Source organism: Vespa crabro, chromosome 12, assembly GCF_910589235.1.
Source record: "Vespa crabro chromosome 12, iyVesCrab1.2, whole genome shotgun sequence".
NCBI classification, from domain to species: Eukaryota; Metazoa; Arthropoda; class Insecta; order Hymenoptera; family Vespidae; genus Vespa; species Vespa crabro.
Genome location: NC_060966.1, coordinates 6383320 through 6398516, shown reverse-complemented (window position 1 = coordinate 6398516; position 15197 = coordinate 6383320). Strand labels below are relative to the sequence as shown.

The window sequence follows — 15197 nt, the reverse complement described above, 5'->3', positions numbered from 1 at the left end:
CTTGTATAGCCGTTTGCACGAAGAATACTATCGATCAAGTTTTTCGCGTAAAGTATATCGCCAAGGTATATTCAAGAAAATGTCAGACACTGCAGACTTAAGCAGAGAGAGAGAGAAGAGAAGGGAGTAAGTAGAGGAAGTGTCGGTAGTCGTCGAAGAAAGGCGCTAATCGACATCTGATTTCCCATCTCATTTCCTCGCTACACTGCTTTATCTCCCCTCTCTCTCTTCTCCTTCTTCAAAGCTTATGTACTGCCGAGCCCTTTAAATCTCCCGTGGCGAGAGATCCGCCAACGATGATTCAATCCTCTTCACCTCGGTCGTCTTGCGTAAAATCGATCGGCTTTTAATTATGCTAACGACTAGCATACCGATTATCTATAGGGAGTTATGAAAATTATCACGCTATTTAAATACGTCTTTTGGCTATTTAATATATAAGGAATATGTATCATTAATTCTCATTGCTCGTCGCGATCTTTTCTTCTGTTTTCTTTTTTTTTCTTTTTTTTTCTTTTTTTTATTTTCTCCTCCGCTTGATTAACACAGTAAATTATTCGATGGTCTCGGAGTAAGGGAGGAAGGGTCGGAAAAAGGAAACTAACGCAATTTCAGGAGACAAAAGCAGAAGCGAAGGGACAAGCCTGGGAAATCCATTAAGCTTTCCGACTCGATCGTTCTTCCTGCAACAAGAACATGATGCAATAGAGAGAGAGAAAGAGAGAGAGAGAGAGAGAGAGAGAGAGAGGCAGGAACAAGGTGCTCGCGGTACATGGACCATGACCAACGAACGTTCCGATCCGCCCACGTACTTCTTTTGTAATCTTCGTTGTCGTTCATTGACGTTCAGTGAAAAGCAATCCTAGCTATTCCTTGCGTCTTATTTATAGCTTACTAAGTCGCTTGCGTATTTAATTGTGTTCGTTTGGTTTATTATCTCGATCCCGCGATAGTCGCCAAGGTTTGATCCCCTTCTCGTTGAGAAACGGCAAATACCGGATTTACGACTTCCTACTTATACTAGATAAAGAGAAAGTGAAACCAGTATTGAAAGAATCAAAGATTAGAAACTTTGAATAACTCGATTAGATTATTTTCTCTCGACAATTTTTATTCCACAGCCTGACACTTAATTTTCTTTTAGTTTTTATTTCGAACAACGAGTTAACAAAATCTTCCTCCGAGCGAGCAGATTTTATCCAACGAAGATAAATGATCCCAACTTTCTAGATTACCTGTCTTATAAAGACAATCTAGGAATCTAGGAGTAAAATAATAAAAGAACACGACAAAAGTATATCGAAAGCGTTCGATGTGGAAAGTTCAAGGGTTAAGTAATTAAAAAAAGAAAAGAGAGAGAGAAAGAGAGTTAAAGGAAAGCGCAAGTTAAGGGCGCGGATCCCTTCGAATGGAAGGAGAAAAAAGAGAGAGGAAAAAAAATCAAGAACCAACGTGGACCACTCGAGGACGTGCAACCTACATTTGGAGTGGCGTTGCACGCGAACCGTAAAGCGAGTACCGCGAGCAAAAGTGTTCCCCTTCGTACGACTACCATTCCAACGTCCTCCTTCTTCTCGCCGTTGGTTTCTTTCCCCTTCCTCTTTTTTATTTTTGTTAAAAACAACCATTTCAAAGTCGTTATAAAGTACCAACCGATAGATACAAAGACGACCGATAAAAGTTTGTTCTCTCTCGTCCTTTCGTATTATTTTGTTTTCTTTGTAGGTTCTTGCGAATCGTCTTAGATTTCCCGGACTGTTGAAGGACGTAAGTACACGGATTCTATGTCGGAGCCAGTTCGAGCTCGGATATCGTGCCGTTTACTTCTCTCCTCGATCGGCTCCTATATATATATCGTCTATATATATATATATATGTATATATATATATATATATATATATATATATATATATATATGTGTGGACATTATTTTTATCGTATTTATTACCAGTAGATACATCTTTTACCGTGTCTCTCCATTTTCTCTATGGACTTTCACGTCGTCATCGAGATCCGTTTTCCAGGATACTTGGACGTCATTCGAACGATAAACGGTGATGGATTCCCCATCGAGATTCCGTTATCATCGCTCTTTTCTCTTTCTACGGCAATCTTTTTCATCAAATTCAAAACGGCCAATGGCCAATCTTCGAAGGACGTTGGAACGAACGATCGACGGATAATAGCCGGACGCTGAGTCGTCGATTTTTCTTTCTTCTCGGTATTATTGATCTTTTCTTTTCTCCATTTCCACCTTCTTATAAAAAATCCAGCCTTTTTTGCATCACCAAATCGGTTTTTTTCTTCTCTTCTTTACGACATCAACAACGATCTTTTATAAATTTGAGTTATCAGATATTTTTCTTGTTGCTCGATATGGCCGAATGAAAATCGAATAAATGCAAGAAAGGTAGGTTCCGCGTTCTCTCGTTACATAACGATTATGCAGGTATCGCTGGTATTAGTTTCACACGACTTTTTCCTCCATCTTTTTCTAATACCTACGGATGCTCGCGTTCCGTACGTTAAATTTTCTACGTGGACGTAGTTTAACGCGTTGAACCTCGGCCAAGCGGCCGGAAGTCGGCTTGGAAGGTTACCAAAAGAAAGCTGGTGGGGAGGAATGGAGGATTAAACAGTCACCCTGGCGCCTGCGCAACCCCATTTAGTACGATGACGAGGAAATAAAAATCAAAGGAAGAATTTCCACCTAGAAGAAGCGGTCCGGGCAGCGGATTTACATGCCAACTTGTACATTATGCGATATTATTTATTTGTTTATATCTAGATCTCTATGGTGCAAGATTCAACGATACTATCTACCAAGAGATTCGTCAATGATACTTTGTATTCATTCGTAGGTACGCCCATAAATATACTTAGCTCTCTTATATCAATTACAATAGTCGAGATATGTATACAGATATGCAGGTAGACACGTTAGCGAGTGCACATTATTCGAATACGTTACTACTATTATATTATTATCTAGACTTGCCGGTACTCGAGGACGGTGCTACACAACGGCTGGTATCTCTACTCGTGGCCAGAAATGATACGGAACGGGAGAACTGCAAATGGCATTACCGTGCATCTTCTCTCTGTCCGTCTGTCTCTCTCTTTCTCAGTAGTTGGAAACTTGGAAACTCTCACACAATTCCGTGTATAGTTTTCGAGAGAGAGAGAGAGAGAGAGAGAGAGAGAGAAATAAAAGATAAAAATATAGGATTTCTTGAAACGAACGAGGTCTTCGCTAACGAAATTAGGTTGAACGGATCGTGTGCCTTTTTAAATTCTTCTCTCTCTCTCTCTCACTCGCTCGCTCGCTCGCTCTCTTTCTCGTCATGGAAAATGATTCAAAGTAGAAGACAGAGAGAAAGAGAGAGATAGGTATTGTGCACGTGAAAATAACGTCGGTTTATGAAGAACCCAGTAAATGGATAGTCTTGGAAAAGATGGATTATCCTCAATTAACCCAAATATGCGGGCTTCGAGTCCTCGATTTTTTTAACGACGTGCATGCGCTCGCGCGACAACGATTCACCGTTGGCCGAACTGGTGCGGGACTATCGATTTCACTCTCTCTCTCTCTCTCTCTCTCTCACACTCTCTGTCTCTTCCGATGTTAATTAGTCAGCTTCGAGTGTATTCGTCCTCGTACTCCTCGCGAATACATCTCATTCGGCTTCTCGTTCGTTAGTTGGCAAAGTTTGGGCCCAAACTTTCCCAAAGAGGACCAAACTAGTTTCCTGTCCTTCCCCTTATTCTCTCTTGTACCTAGTATATACATAAATAACGATGCGAATCTTCGAACGGACCCGAATTATCGTGTACGATCGTCAATCAAATATTCAGACAACCGATGAGACGAGAGGGATAGAAAATGAAACTCAACGAAGAAAGGAAAAGGAAGACATAGAATCGCAAATGATAAACGTACGAAGAGAGCGCCGATTGATCGTTTACCGATCGAACCAAATACTTTTCTCTCTCTCTCTCTCTCGTTTTCCTCTTGAAAAAGATTGCTTGAAAATGTTAAAATCAAGGTTGGGGTAGATCACGATTGATAGTGTACAACGATGAAGAGCTTCCTCGTACTTTCTCATTATCCTGTCCGATGATCTAAATCGCGATAATAAAAAAAAAGAAGAAAAAGGAAGAAAAAATCTGCCAATTTTCAACGTCACGTTTAAGCGTCCTAATGAAAACGATCCCACCTAACGTTGCTATTAGAACCGCTATATGTTTGTCTAGGCTGCATTGCACTAGGCTTGAACCATTGCTTCGTCCTTTTCTCTTTCTCTCTCTGTCTCTCTATACAGCCGCTAAAAAGACGCGCTCGGGCACGATAATGATGCACAACGGCACGATATGTACCGAGACGAGCTTACACGTGTAACAAATCCACCTTTCTCTCTCTTTCTCTCTCTCTCTCGCACTCTGTACGCTTGGGGCTTGTTAAAAGCTGCCTCGAAAGAAGTGGGAGTTGCAGAGAGAAAGAGAGAGAGAGAGAGACGAAGAGGGTAAAAGTGTCTGGTGGGAGTCCATTAACGAGTACCGTTTTCATACCTCTTCTATACTCTTTCCGTAGCCCTTCTCGCTCGTTCAGCACCCATCTCTCTTATTTTCCGTTTCTCCTTTCCGTCGCCTCTTTCTCTCTCTCTCTCTCTCTCTCTCTCTCTTCCTCAAAGAGCATCCAACGGCACAATAGATCGTTCATTACCGATACCGACTGCCTGCGGGACGAAGTGCTACCCGAAAGCAGAAAGATAATAATGCGAGAAAGGAATACCGACGAGAAGGATAGAAATGAAGATAGCGCGTCACCGTGTGGGTGTCCATGTTCACGACGAGGGCACATATAAGGCGCGCATTTTTGAATAAATTTGAAATTATGCTTCGTAGAAAAAAATTGTCGGATAGAAAAGTTGCATAATTTTGACGAGGATATTGTATAGGCCGTTTTCTTTTAGACGCCTGCTATTTCATAGATCAACATTGTTCCCGTAACAATTCTATCGCGATAATGTGACGACGTCTTCCTTCTCGAAATAATTTGTTAGTTGTAAGATAATAATGAACTTTTCTTCCCTGGCGTATATCATTAGAAACGACAGTGATTTCCAAGTATTGCGTCAACCCTTCTCACCTTCGTTCGTTATCATTGAGATTCAAATTACAGACATAGTAAACGTCTTCGAACAACGCAAAGACTTCAACGTCGACATTGAGAAGCAAGACGCGAAAGTCGATCTACGTTTGCACCGTTAATTTCAAGTTTCTAACGTTTCGTTTCTTAGAATATAATAGAAATTTCTCAACCATAAGAAATTCTACTTGGTTTCCTTTATAGCACCGGTATGTCTTATTTAACCATTTATGCAGGCTTCCCTAAAATTGATCATCTCGTTTGCTTGGTGATAAACTTTGTTACTCGTTGAAACAAGTCGGAATAGAGTGGAGAAATTTAAGTTTGATAACTTGTAATTGGATATAGCAATGGTGTATCGTTTTATTTCGACTTGAAATTATGCTTCTTATCGTTAGACGTTGCAAACAATAGTTTGCTCAGTATCCTTCTACGACATATTATGCACGTACGTTCGAAGGAGACGATCGTGGGACCTGTTGAAAGTTATTATCGTGCATTCGATTATCGGGATCTCGATACGTTGCGATGGAACACAATCGAGAACGTCGTAACGTATTTCGACGTAACGTTCAATTCGTGTTTGACGCTTAATCGCATCTCGTCTCTCTCTCGGCAATCGGAAGCGTTTACGAGTCATTTGGTTGAAAATGAACACCCGTGTTTCTTTTCTCTTTCTTTTGTTTTTTCAGAAGCGAAATTCCGACGTCGTCTAATCGACTGGTCAATTTTTTCATGCAGAGCACGTCGGTGTCCCCGAGAAGAGACGGAAGTGACAGGGAGGCTCGAGTAATCGGTCGCGACCACCTATGGCGGCCGCGAGCTTTCCACCGAATTTCACGAACGTCGGCGTCATAGAGAACTGGTAAGTGACGACTCGTCGTTCCCTCGATATACCAAATTTGGAAGCCTCTTATAAAAGCTCTCGGCGAAAGCTTAGGGCTTTCGTCGCACCGGTCAGAAATTTCAACGTAAAACGTGAAGGCACTTTGGCACTTTGTCAGCGTCGTCTTATCATTTTCTCTATCAATCGTAGATGTACATCGCGTGTTTGCAAAACGTCCGAATACTCTTTAGGATCGCCTTATAGAGGCTTTTGGCAAATTTAAAAGCGAAATTTGAAATTAATATAATGAATTGATATAATGGCATACGAGGTTTTGCGAAAGAATTCAACGTCTCGTACGATAGTTTCTCTCTCTCGCTCTCGCTTTTTCTTTTCTTTTTCTTTCTTTCTTTCTTTCTTTTTTTTTTTTTTTTTTTGCTTTCTTTCTTTTCTTCATTCGCGAGTTTCCGAGGTGCTTTCACGCTCGTAGTGCGTAAAATAAAGCGGTAGAGAGCTGTTATCGAAAGCTTCACTTGACATAGATACGTACGTACGGCGTGTGTATAGAAGTCCGTCTAGTGCATGCATGCTTATAGAAGTAGTATATAAAAGTATGCAAAAATATATCTGGAATATATCTTAACGACGAATGCCCGAGTACCCGAGACGAGAGAGAAACTTGTAAGAACTTTATTCGCGAAGCTTACTGAAATTTAACGTCGAGAATATCTCCAATACCGTATACTTTTTAATAAACAATGCTTTCGTAGAGCGTTCGTAGAGCGGATAAAAGGGATACGTTCGATATATCGTACGTCTCTACGTCGTCAAAGTTATCGAAATAAAAAAGAAAAGAATCATTGTCACGGATAAATTCCGTAGGTATATTCATTGGTTTTTTTCCCAAAGCGAGAAAGAAAAAAAGAAGCAAAAATTTCTATCAGGATTTAATTTTAGGTGAAAATCCATTGGTGGTCGTGGTAATAACGTTGCGTTCTAATAAAAAGGAGAACGATTCCTTTCAATTGCTTCCCATGACTGATCGGAATTAGAAAAAAAAGAAAAAGAGAGAGAGAGAGAGAGAGAGAGAGAGAGAGAGAGAAGCCGACCGGACGAGAGTTCTCGCGTTGATGAAAAAGAGCTTGTCGAGTCGGTCCTTTTCTTAAAAGATAAGCTTAATCGTTAGCGATGTTTCCATCCGATTCCACCTGCTTTCTTTTAGTGGCTGTTCCCTTGTGGATGTACCTGCTACGCCGAGGAAATAAGATCTCCCCCGTCTCCCCTTCGAGATACTTTACGCGGCTCTATGATCGAAACGAGTCAGCATGCTCACTTTGCACGATCCGATCGATTTTACAAGAAATATAATCGATATTTCTCTTTAAAAGGAATCGACTACGAGAAAGACGCGTTTTTTAATTGGACACACAGTAGTGTTGGTTGGTGTCAACGGCATCGAGTAGAGTTTTCCATCGTGGATACTCGTGACTGAGTGAGTAGTGTTAAAGTATTAATTAAAACTCGGATAATCGTGATAACGAGAGTAATTAATAAATAGGACGGAAGAATGAAATGCATTTTTCCGTCGTCGAGTGGCACGATCGAATCGTTCTCGGAAGGAAGGAAAAATGGAGACGAATGTCGAAACGTCTCGCGGTATATCCATTAGACGAACCACTCGGAATAACGCGGATTATTTAGCCTCGGCGAGTATTCTCTTCTTGGAATCGAACGATCGAATTCCTAAAGAGCCTAACGATATTCCGTCCATTTCTAAGCGATTCTAGCCTAGCACTTGGCTATCCGTTTCGCCAAATGCCGCGGAGCGAATAGATTAGAACGTATCGTTAGAGATCGTCGACGCTAGTCATCTTGCCAATGGTTTCTCCGCACCATTCTCGAATATTATTTTACGATGACTCGCTAAATAGAGCGATCTAATTAACGAATCGATTTCTTTACTCTCATTTATTGTTTATTACTTGTACCATTGTATCGAAGGCTACCGAAAAGAAGACGAATTAAACGCGCCAAGATATCTCTCTGCACTCAGAGTTGCACTTTTATATTTTTTCCTCTTCTTCTTCTCGTAAAGTTTTGAGGAAAAATAGCTTGCGAGTTGGAGGATAGAGTCGGAGCCCACGTTGTTTAAATCAAACTCCGGCTTCGTTGGAAAACGACGACAACTGGGATGGTCTTCTAACGGTCGCGACAATAAAGTGGCATAGACAATGTAGCATCGTTGCCAGGCACGAGGCATTCTGCCTAGACTCTTCTCCGGCTACGCGGTACCAACGGAAAGAGATAGAGCGAGAGAGAGAGAGAGAGAGAGAGAAAATAGAAGTCGGAAGCGAGGATGAACGAATGAGAAAGTAGGTCTCTCTCTCTTGTAGTTTTGATTAAAGTTCTTTCAGGGGCAGAACGCCGTGATTTTGCACACAGACACGTATATAAACGTGTAAGTAAACGCACGAGTTACGCACACGCGCATCCCTTTTTTCAGCCTCTTTCGTTGTTCTTCCCCAACTCTCTCTCTCTCTCTCTCTCTCTCTCTCTCTTTTACGTTGCCAGTAGAAGGGGAAATAAAAAAGAATCTAAAGAACGGCGTCTGCAATTAACTTCTTCTTTCTAGCATAGCCGCTCTTTGTTCCCACGAGTCTCTGTCTTGCGAAGATTTTTCGAAGATCGATAAGAGTAAGAGTGAGAGAGAGAGAGAGAGAGAGAGAGAGAGAGAGAGAGAGAGAGAGAAAGGGAGGTAATAATCAAAAAGCTTTGTTAAGGGACGTGCGAGAGGTTAAGACGTGAATAGGTTGGCAACGCGAGCAGAAGAATTTTCTTTTGATTCGCAATCTTCTAATATTCTTTCAAAATCATTTTCTCATTATTATTAATATTTTTCGTTCCATCTATTAGAACGATATACGAGTACGTTTATATTTACACTTACAAGACCACGAAACCGTCAGTCGGCGAGTAAAGCAAATGCAATTGGTATAGCCGATATATCCGCACGATAATATCGGCTTGCCGTGATTCGAGAGATCCTATACAATCGGAATATCGAATGATTCGCATTTAGATACCATTATGGTGGAGGATTACGCGTACGATTTATAGCAAGCCGAGCTATTCAATTTCTGCGCGATACTTTGTAACGTAGCATTTATTATTACTACTTTGTATTATACGCGTGAAAGAAACGCGTAATGAAATAAAAAAAAATTATTAAAAGAGAAAATCAGGTTCGCTCTCTTAATATCGACTCTATTAATATCTCAAAACTTTTCCCAAAATCGTTTATCCGAAACTACATTTTACTACATTTTACTACATTTTACGAGGGAGACACAACGATAAGAAAAATATCGGTAAGGAGTAATCGTGGCCGTCTCTCGTCGCTTTCGAAATTTCATCGAAATCGGATTGCGGTTTCAACTTGGCATTAGACGGGGATACCCTAATGGTGCAATTAGGTGTAACGCTTTAATGACATTTCCGTATGTACGGACGCGTCCGTGTGCTGCTTTACCACCACTGCCCGTAATCGTTCCGTCCGTCGTCCATCTCTCTCGGTCTTCGACGCTGTTGCGAAATTCCAAAGTTTCGTTAAAGAGGTATATGTTAACGCGCAGCGACGGTGGAACGAAGACAGGTCGACGACAGGTGCACGACAAGACGGCGGACGCTTCACTTTGTTCCTTATTTCTTGGGTTTGAATGAAGATTGGTGTGAGAATGGCCAGGCGACGACAACGATGACTTAATGCACAGGGTGTTTCTCGAAAATATACGTTCGTTAAAACGTTCGTTAGGTTCGAAACGAAATATTTATTTTACAAATAAAATCGTTTCTCTTAAACGATTAAACTGATCGTTCGATCAGAATCGAACGTTCCTACGTAACGGATAATATTATTGTGAATAGCGAATAATAGGGGAACGTCGATGATACGTCCGTACTAATCCTCGGAAATCTCTTCTTTGCTTTTTAAAAGGACTAACGGCGATACCCATATTATTCTATAAATATTCGATCAAACGGTTAGATATTGAAAGGGTTGAGATGCAATTATTCGAAAATATTCTCGAATCTCGCGAGATCGAAATAATTAATTTATTCGAAAGTATGTCACGTCCGAGTGAAAAAGTATTTAAATATTTTTCCTTTAACACACAGCGTATAGAGAAGATTTACAGCGTAAGAGAGGAGAAAGAAGCTTAGGGATTCGCCTAAGGATAATCTCTTGACAACTGCCGGTGGGAAAGCCGCAACGTGGTTTCGCTTCGTCGAATAGGCGAGCTCGGTTAAACGAGTTCGTCTCGAGATGATTCCCGATAGTTTTCGGTCTCCACGGCGTTGTTGGGCAGCTCGCTAACGGGACGTCCCCTTTCCCGTACGAAGTCACGTTCGACCCTTCGCTCCCCCCCCCCCATCCCCGCCCCCCTCTCTCTCTCTCTCTCTCTCTCCCTCTCCATGGAAACCAGCTTCGATCGGAACTAGGATGATCTTCGTTTCGGTGTGTTCCTCTCCCACCTGCTGCACGTTCCGACGCGACCTGTAGATTCCAACGTAATTACTCTAATGGCAGGATTAATGTAAACGAGCGATAAGCGAGTTAAATGAATTCGAGGATGTCCCAAACGTCTTTTCCTAACAAAAGGAGGAAAGATTTTTATATCGTTGGGTGTATCCGATTATTGTAATAATGTTAAAAATATGAAGGAGTGTGCGTAGCTTCTCTCGAGTCGATCGAATCGATCGTAAGAGCGTAGATGTGGAGCAACGATTAGCACACACCCACGGAGGAGGCCGCTGTGTGTGGTAATCGCTCGTGTAAATGTAATCGCGCTCGTTAACGTCGCATTTCCGTGATTAACGGAGAGGAACAAAGATTAGACTAGGAGAAAGGAAATCGTACGCCGCGTCGGTGTGTTAATTCGTGCGCAACGATGCGTGCCACTTTCGACGGCGAATTTTTTTTTCCGTTTTCCTTTTTTTTTTTTCCCACTATTTTCTAATCGAATTCAATCGCGCTTGTCAAATCACGGCGAGAGTTTTTACGATTAAAATCTTTTACGATTTTTATAAATTCATCGGATCGAAGAAAAAGGAGCAAGAATAAAAGGGAAGCAAAAGTGTCGAGAAACGTTCGAACCAAGATATCGTTTCAGCTATAATTTTAAACTCGAGCAAGGTAAGGCCACCCTTGCCGAACTAGAGATCCAACTTTGCTCCGATTTCTTTTGTCAGAGTACTCGTGAGAGGCAACAATCGAAAAATCTTCGATCGGAGTGACCTCAGGGCTGTCGATACTGCTTCCGGTTTTCGATAAGAGTAACGAAGAGGGCCGCGTACTTTTGTACTATCCTTCTCTCTTTTTTCCAACCAACATTCTCTCCGTTCCCACTTGTTTTCTCTTTTCCATCGAGTCTCCATTCGTTTCTCTTTCTTCTACTTTCAGCCCCACCTCGAGCTCCTTGGAATCGATACGGTATCGGGCTCGACAATGGGGCCAGAAACTCGATGGTACGACGAAGGACGAACTTTGCTAACGATCGCGTCGGACGATATCTCTGCCAGGAGATATACCTCAATGACATGATCTCGTAGCTGTGCCGTTTACAAACAGATTCGTAATAAAAGAGCTTTAGCGCAGAGCTTCGCTCTTTGAGCTTTGTCACCTTTTCTTTCTTTTCGATTCGATACGACCGCAGTAAGAGAGAGCGAGAGAGAGAGAGAGAGAGAATGGATAAAAATCTGATAAAAAGTGAACAAAATAATGTCGGACAGCCAACGATTACGTATTTATAAGCACGTGTCGCAAGTAAGTGGTGGATAAAATTACGCAAAGCAGCGGAAAGCGATAAGCGCGCGAGAAAGAGAGGGAAAATGCGATAAGAAGGAAAATCTCGCAAAGTCTCGACGGAGAGCAAGCGAGCGAGCGAGCGAGCGAGAGAGAGAGAGAGAGAGAGAGAGAGAAGGAAGGATGGAAGTTAAGTGAGTGTTCCGGCAACGAAGGGTGAGGTCGAACGAGACTAAGGGTGAGAAGAGTATGTAGTGGTAGTAGTAGTAGTAGCAGTGGCAGCCAGTAGTAAAGACCGGCTCGTGTCTGGCACGCCGTACCACCCGGTGCAACTCGTCGTGACGAGAATACGTTCTACTACCGACCAGAGAACCATTTTCGATCTCTCTCTCTCTCTCTCTCTCTCTCTCGCTCCCTTCCTCTTCGAAACGATGATCAACCGAGGGCCATTTTACGTTTTACAGGTTAACATTTACTTAATCGAATCCTCGAAATGTTACGAAAGAAATTTTTTTCCTTCTCGAAAATATAAGACTTTTAAAGAACTAATGTTAATCAGTGCGCATTGTTAGCGACTAGTAGGAGAGTAGATGCAGTTGTAAAAAACAAAGATCCTTGTACACGTAACAGATTTCTCGTGAAAACTATGTAGTCAATTCTTTCCTGTCACGTAGCTACCTGTTATTCGCGTTTGCGACGCGAGAAGAGAATGATAAAATGAATCTTCGTAAGTAAGAGGCCTTTCGGGCTCGTAGCCTCGAGGTGAGAATGTTCCGAAGTAGTAGCTAGCTCGCGCTCGTTATTTTACAGTACTTACGACTTTCTCTCTCTCTCTCTCTCTCTCTCTCTCTCTCTCTCTCTCTCTGTTCGAGCCACGAGAGAGAACAGAGTTTACGCTCGGTAAGTCACGGAATTTATGGGATCGCAGAATTTATAGTTTCAATTTCCGTGATATTCAAACGGCGCTAGCTGCCAGTGGCGATCGCTTAAAATTCGAACTCGACTGCGCCTATTAATCGTTCCTTCATTTTCGATATTCCAATGCGAGTTAATGCTCGCAAAGATAGTAAGCCCGTAATTATCTTTTTTCCCTGTAAAACGAGAAGAGATCTTTCCTATCGGTTTTCACCTCTGTCCGACGTAAACGATACGTTTGATGAAACATGGATATTTTTTATGTTCGTCCGTTACTTATGTTCCCGTTCCGTGTATTAAAGAAAAGTTCCATTTGGTGAAATTGCAAACGGTCGGCTTTGTCGACACAAAATCGTTACCACGTTTGTTTCATTCCCTTCTTCCATCTCTCTTTCTCTCTCTCTCTCTCTCTCTCTCTCTCTCCTGTACGACCCGCAGCACTTGTTAAGAGCTCCCTCGGATGAGTTCCTTTGTAAAATAACCCAGATAGCTTTCACCGAGGCCGAGTTACACGGTTTAACGATCGCGGCCGAATGTGCGTGGCCGATGTAGTTGCGGCATTTATCTATCCTACGCGCGTATACGTATGAGAACGCGAAAAGAGCAGCGACGTGCACTGGAACGTTCAAATCGTTCTGTAATAGGTATGTCATTTTTTAGATAGCTCTCTAGTATCTTTGCAAATTGATCGCGAAAACTTTGCTACTTTGCTACTTTGGTACTCTCTCCGCGCGTTAGTCCGTCTACCGGTTCGTTGCTCCTCGACGACGCGATAGACGAGGTAAATTGAATTTGCGTAATAAAGTTGCTACGACCGCACCACCGTCCTCATCCTCTCTATGCATCGGGGAGTATATATATATATATATATATACAGCGAGAATATAAAGGGAAACACGTGGCTAGAGGGTGAACGACGCGATTCTAGTCTCTAGAAGGACAGGGAAGCACGACGAGTGCCGTCGAACGGGTCACCCCCAGGTGTCTCCTCTCTCTCTCTCTCTCTCTCTCTCTCGAACGAACGAACGAACGAACGAACGAACGAACGAATCCTCTTAAGGGGAGCTCGTATTGCAGAGAGGAAACACAGCGAGTGAACGCTTCCTGCTTTTTGTTCGCAACGACTCGAGTGGAATTCGTTTCGCGCGCGCGATTTTTACATTCCGCTCCGACGTCTTTCTTGCCCCGTTCGATCGACTTTTCCATATGTATGCGCCCATTTCGCGGGAATCTTTAATTGGAATAGGTACGATCTCGCGACGGCGTTGATTTCAAAGTAGAAAAGTCATACTCTCGTCGAGAGTCGAACTTTTATTTCTTTCTTCTCTTTTTTCGCTTGATACAACGTAACCACATAGAGTTGCGTATATTTGCCGAATAAGGTCAACGCATTCACCTTGAGACGTTCCTTGCACGCTCGGAATCTGTCCGACGATTTGGAGGTTGGCCAGCTATTTCCGATCGTGACCTATCGGCTTACCGTGTGGTCCACGAAAGAAAATGGAAGAAAGAAATCGACGGAGTGAAAAGGAAAGAAGGATAAAAAAGATATCCGACGTTGATTGGCTAGCTCGTAGAGTAGTTCGTCTAAGAGACGTTGCGATATATCTCAACGAGAGATAATAATTCCGTCGAACGTTCTCCTACGAGCGCATAAACCCACGAACTGTATGCGTCTTACGGTTGCATAACTCATGGCGTCGACCCACCGCCGTCGCTTTACCGGTTTCGCTCCGAGCCCCACGTACTTGGTTATTTACTCTTTGCACGAACGCTTACCACATGTAACGAACGCTTGCTTCCCTCTCTTTTCTTTTCATATCTTCTTTTTCTCTTTCTTTCGCGAACACGTGCCGTCGTCTCCTTCGTCGTCCGACGAAGCGTTAACGGTCTCGTAGCGGTCGCAAAGTCTCGACCGAATAAAATCTGATTTCATCGTTCTGCGTTTGCCCTTTCCGTTCGCGACAAATTTTTCATTAAACGCGATCTCCACGGAGCGAGCAAGATTTCCCGTGTAAATCGCGCGCGCGCGCGCGCGCTTTCGTTCGCAAACGTATACACGTACGAATATATCTAATTAATTCTATCAAGCTTGCAAACAGCTTACCGACCGAAGGGACACGTCATAATTTTGGCCAGTGCCGTCGCAACGGATTATAGCTTGTTTAACGATACAGGGTCCTCTATCGAAGGGCAGAGGTACTACGAATTATTGGCACGCGTCGATATTCCCTATTACGATCGAACGCATTCCAAAGAAATATTACGTTCGTTTCGCCATAGTCGATAGATCGTTTATTATTATATCGAATTTAAAGCGGCTCGTTATTTTTAGATAACAATCGTGCCGTGGGAAAACGGCCATTGGTAGAAAAATGTGAAACGTTCGTTAGCAGTTCGTGTATACGATGATCACTCGATTTTTATCTCTTAAAATAAGACACTTGCCTCGTTTCGAAAAGTTCCTTTGTCATTGATCGTATCAACGTTGCTCCAACGATAA

General features: G+C 42.5%; 1 protein-coding gene across 13 annotated transcripts in view; it reads left to right on the top strand.

Moving 5' to 3' along the window:
- Window positions 1-15197, top strand: part of LOC124428455 (RNA-binding protein Musashi homolog 2) — a 94190-nt gene that overhangs the window by 27098 nt on the left and 51895 nt on the right. For 5 of the 13 annotated variants that reach the window (XM_046972502.1, XM_046972496.1, XM_046972497.1 and 2 more), the window contains exons 3-4: window positions 5843-6015; window positions 11438-15197. The exon at window positions 11438-15197 is cut by the window's right edge. The exons of 1 other annotated variant lie outside the window; for it this stretch is intronic. Coding sequence is in view for 4 of the 12 variants with exons in the window: in XM_046972493.1 (XP_046828449.1) it covers window positions 5960-6015 (56 nt within the window). In the remaining 8 variants the exon portion in view is untranslated. The remainder of the gene's footprint in view (window positions 1-5842; window positions 6016-11437) is intronic. 7 more of the 13 variants (XR_006943177.1, XM_046972493.1, XM_046972495.1 and 4 more) reach the window with 2 other exon arrangements.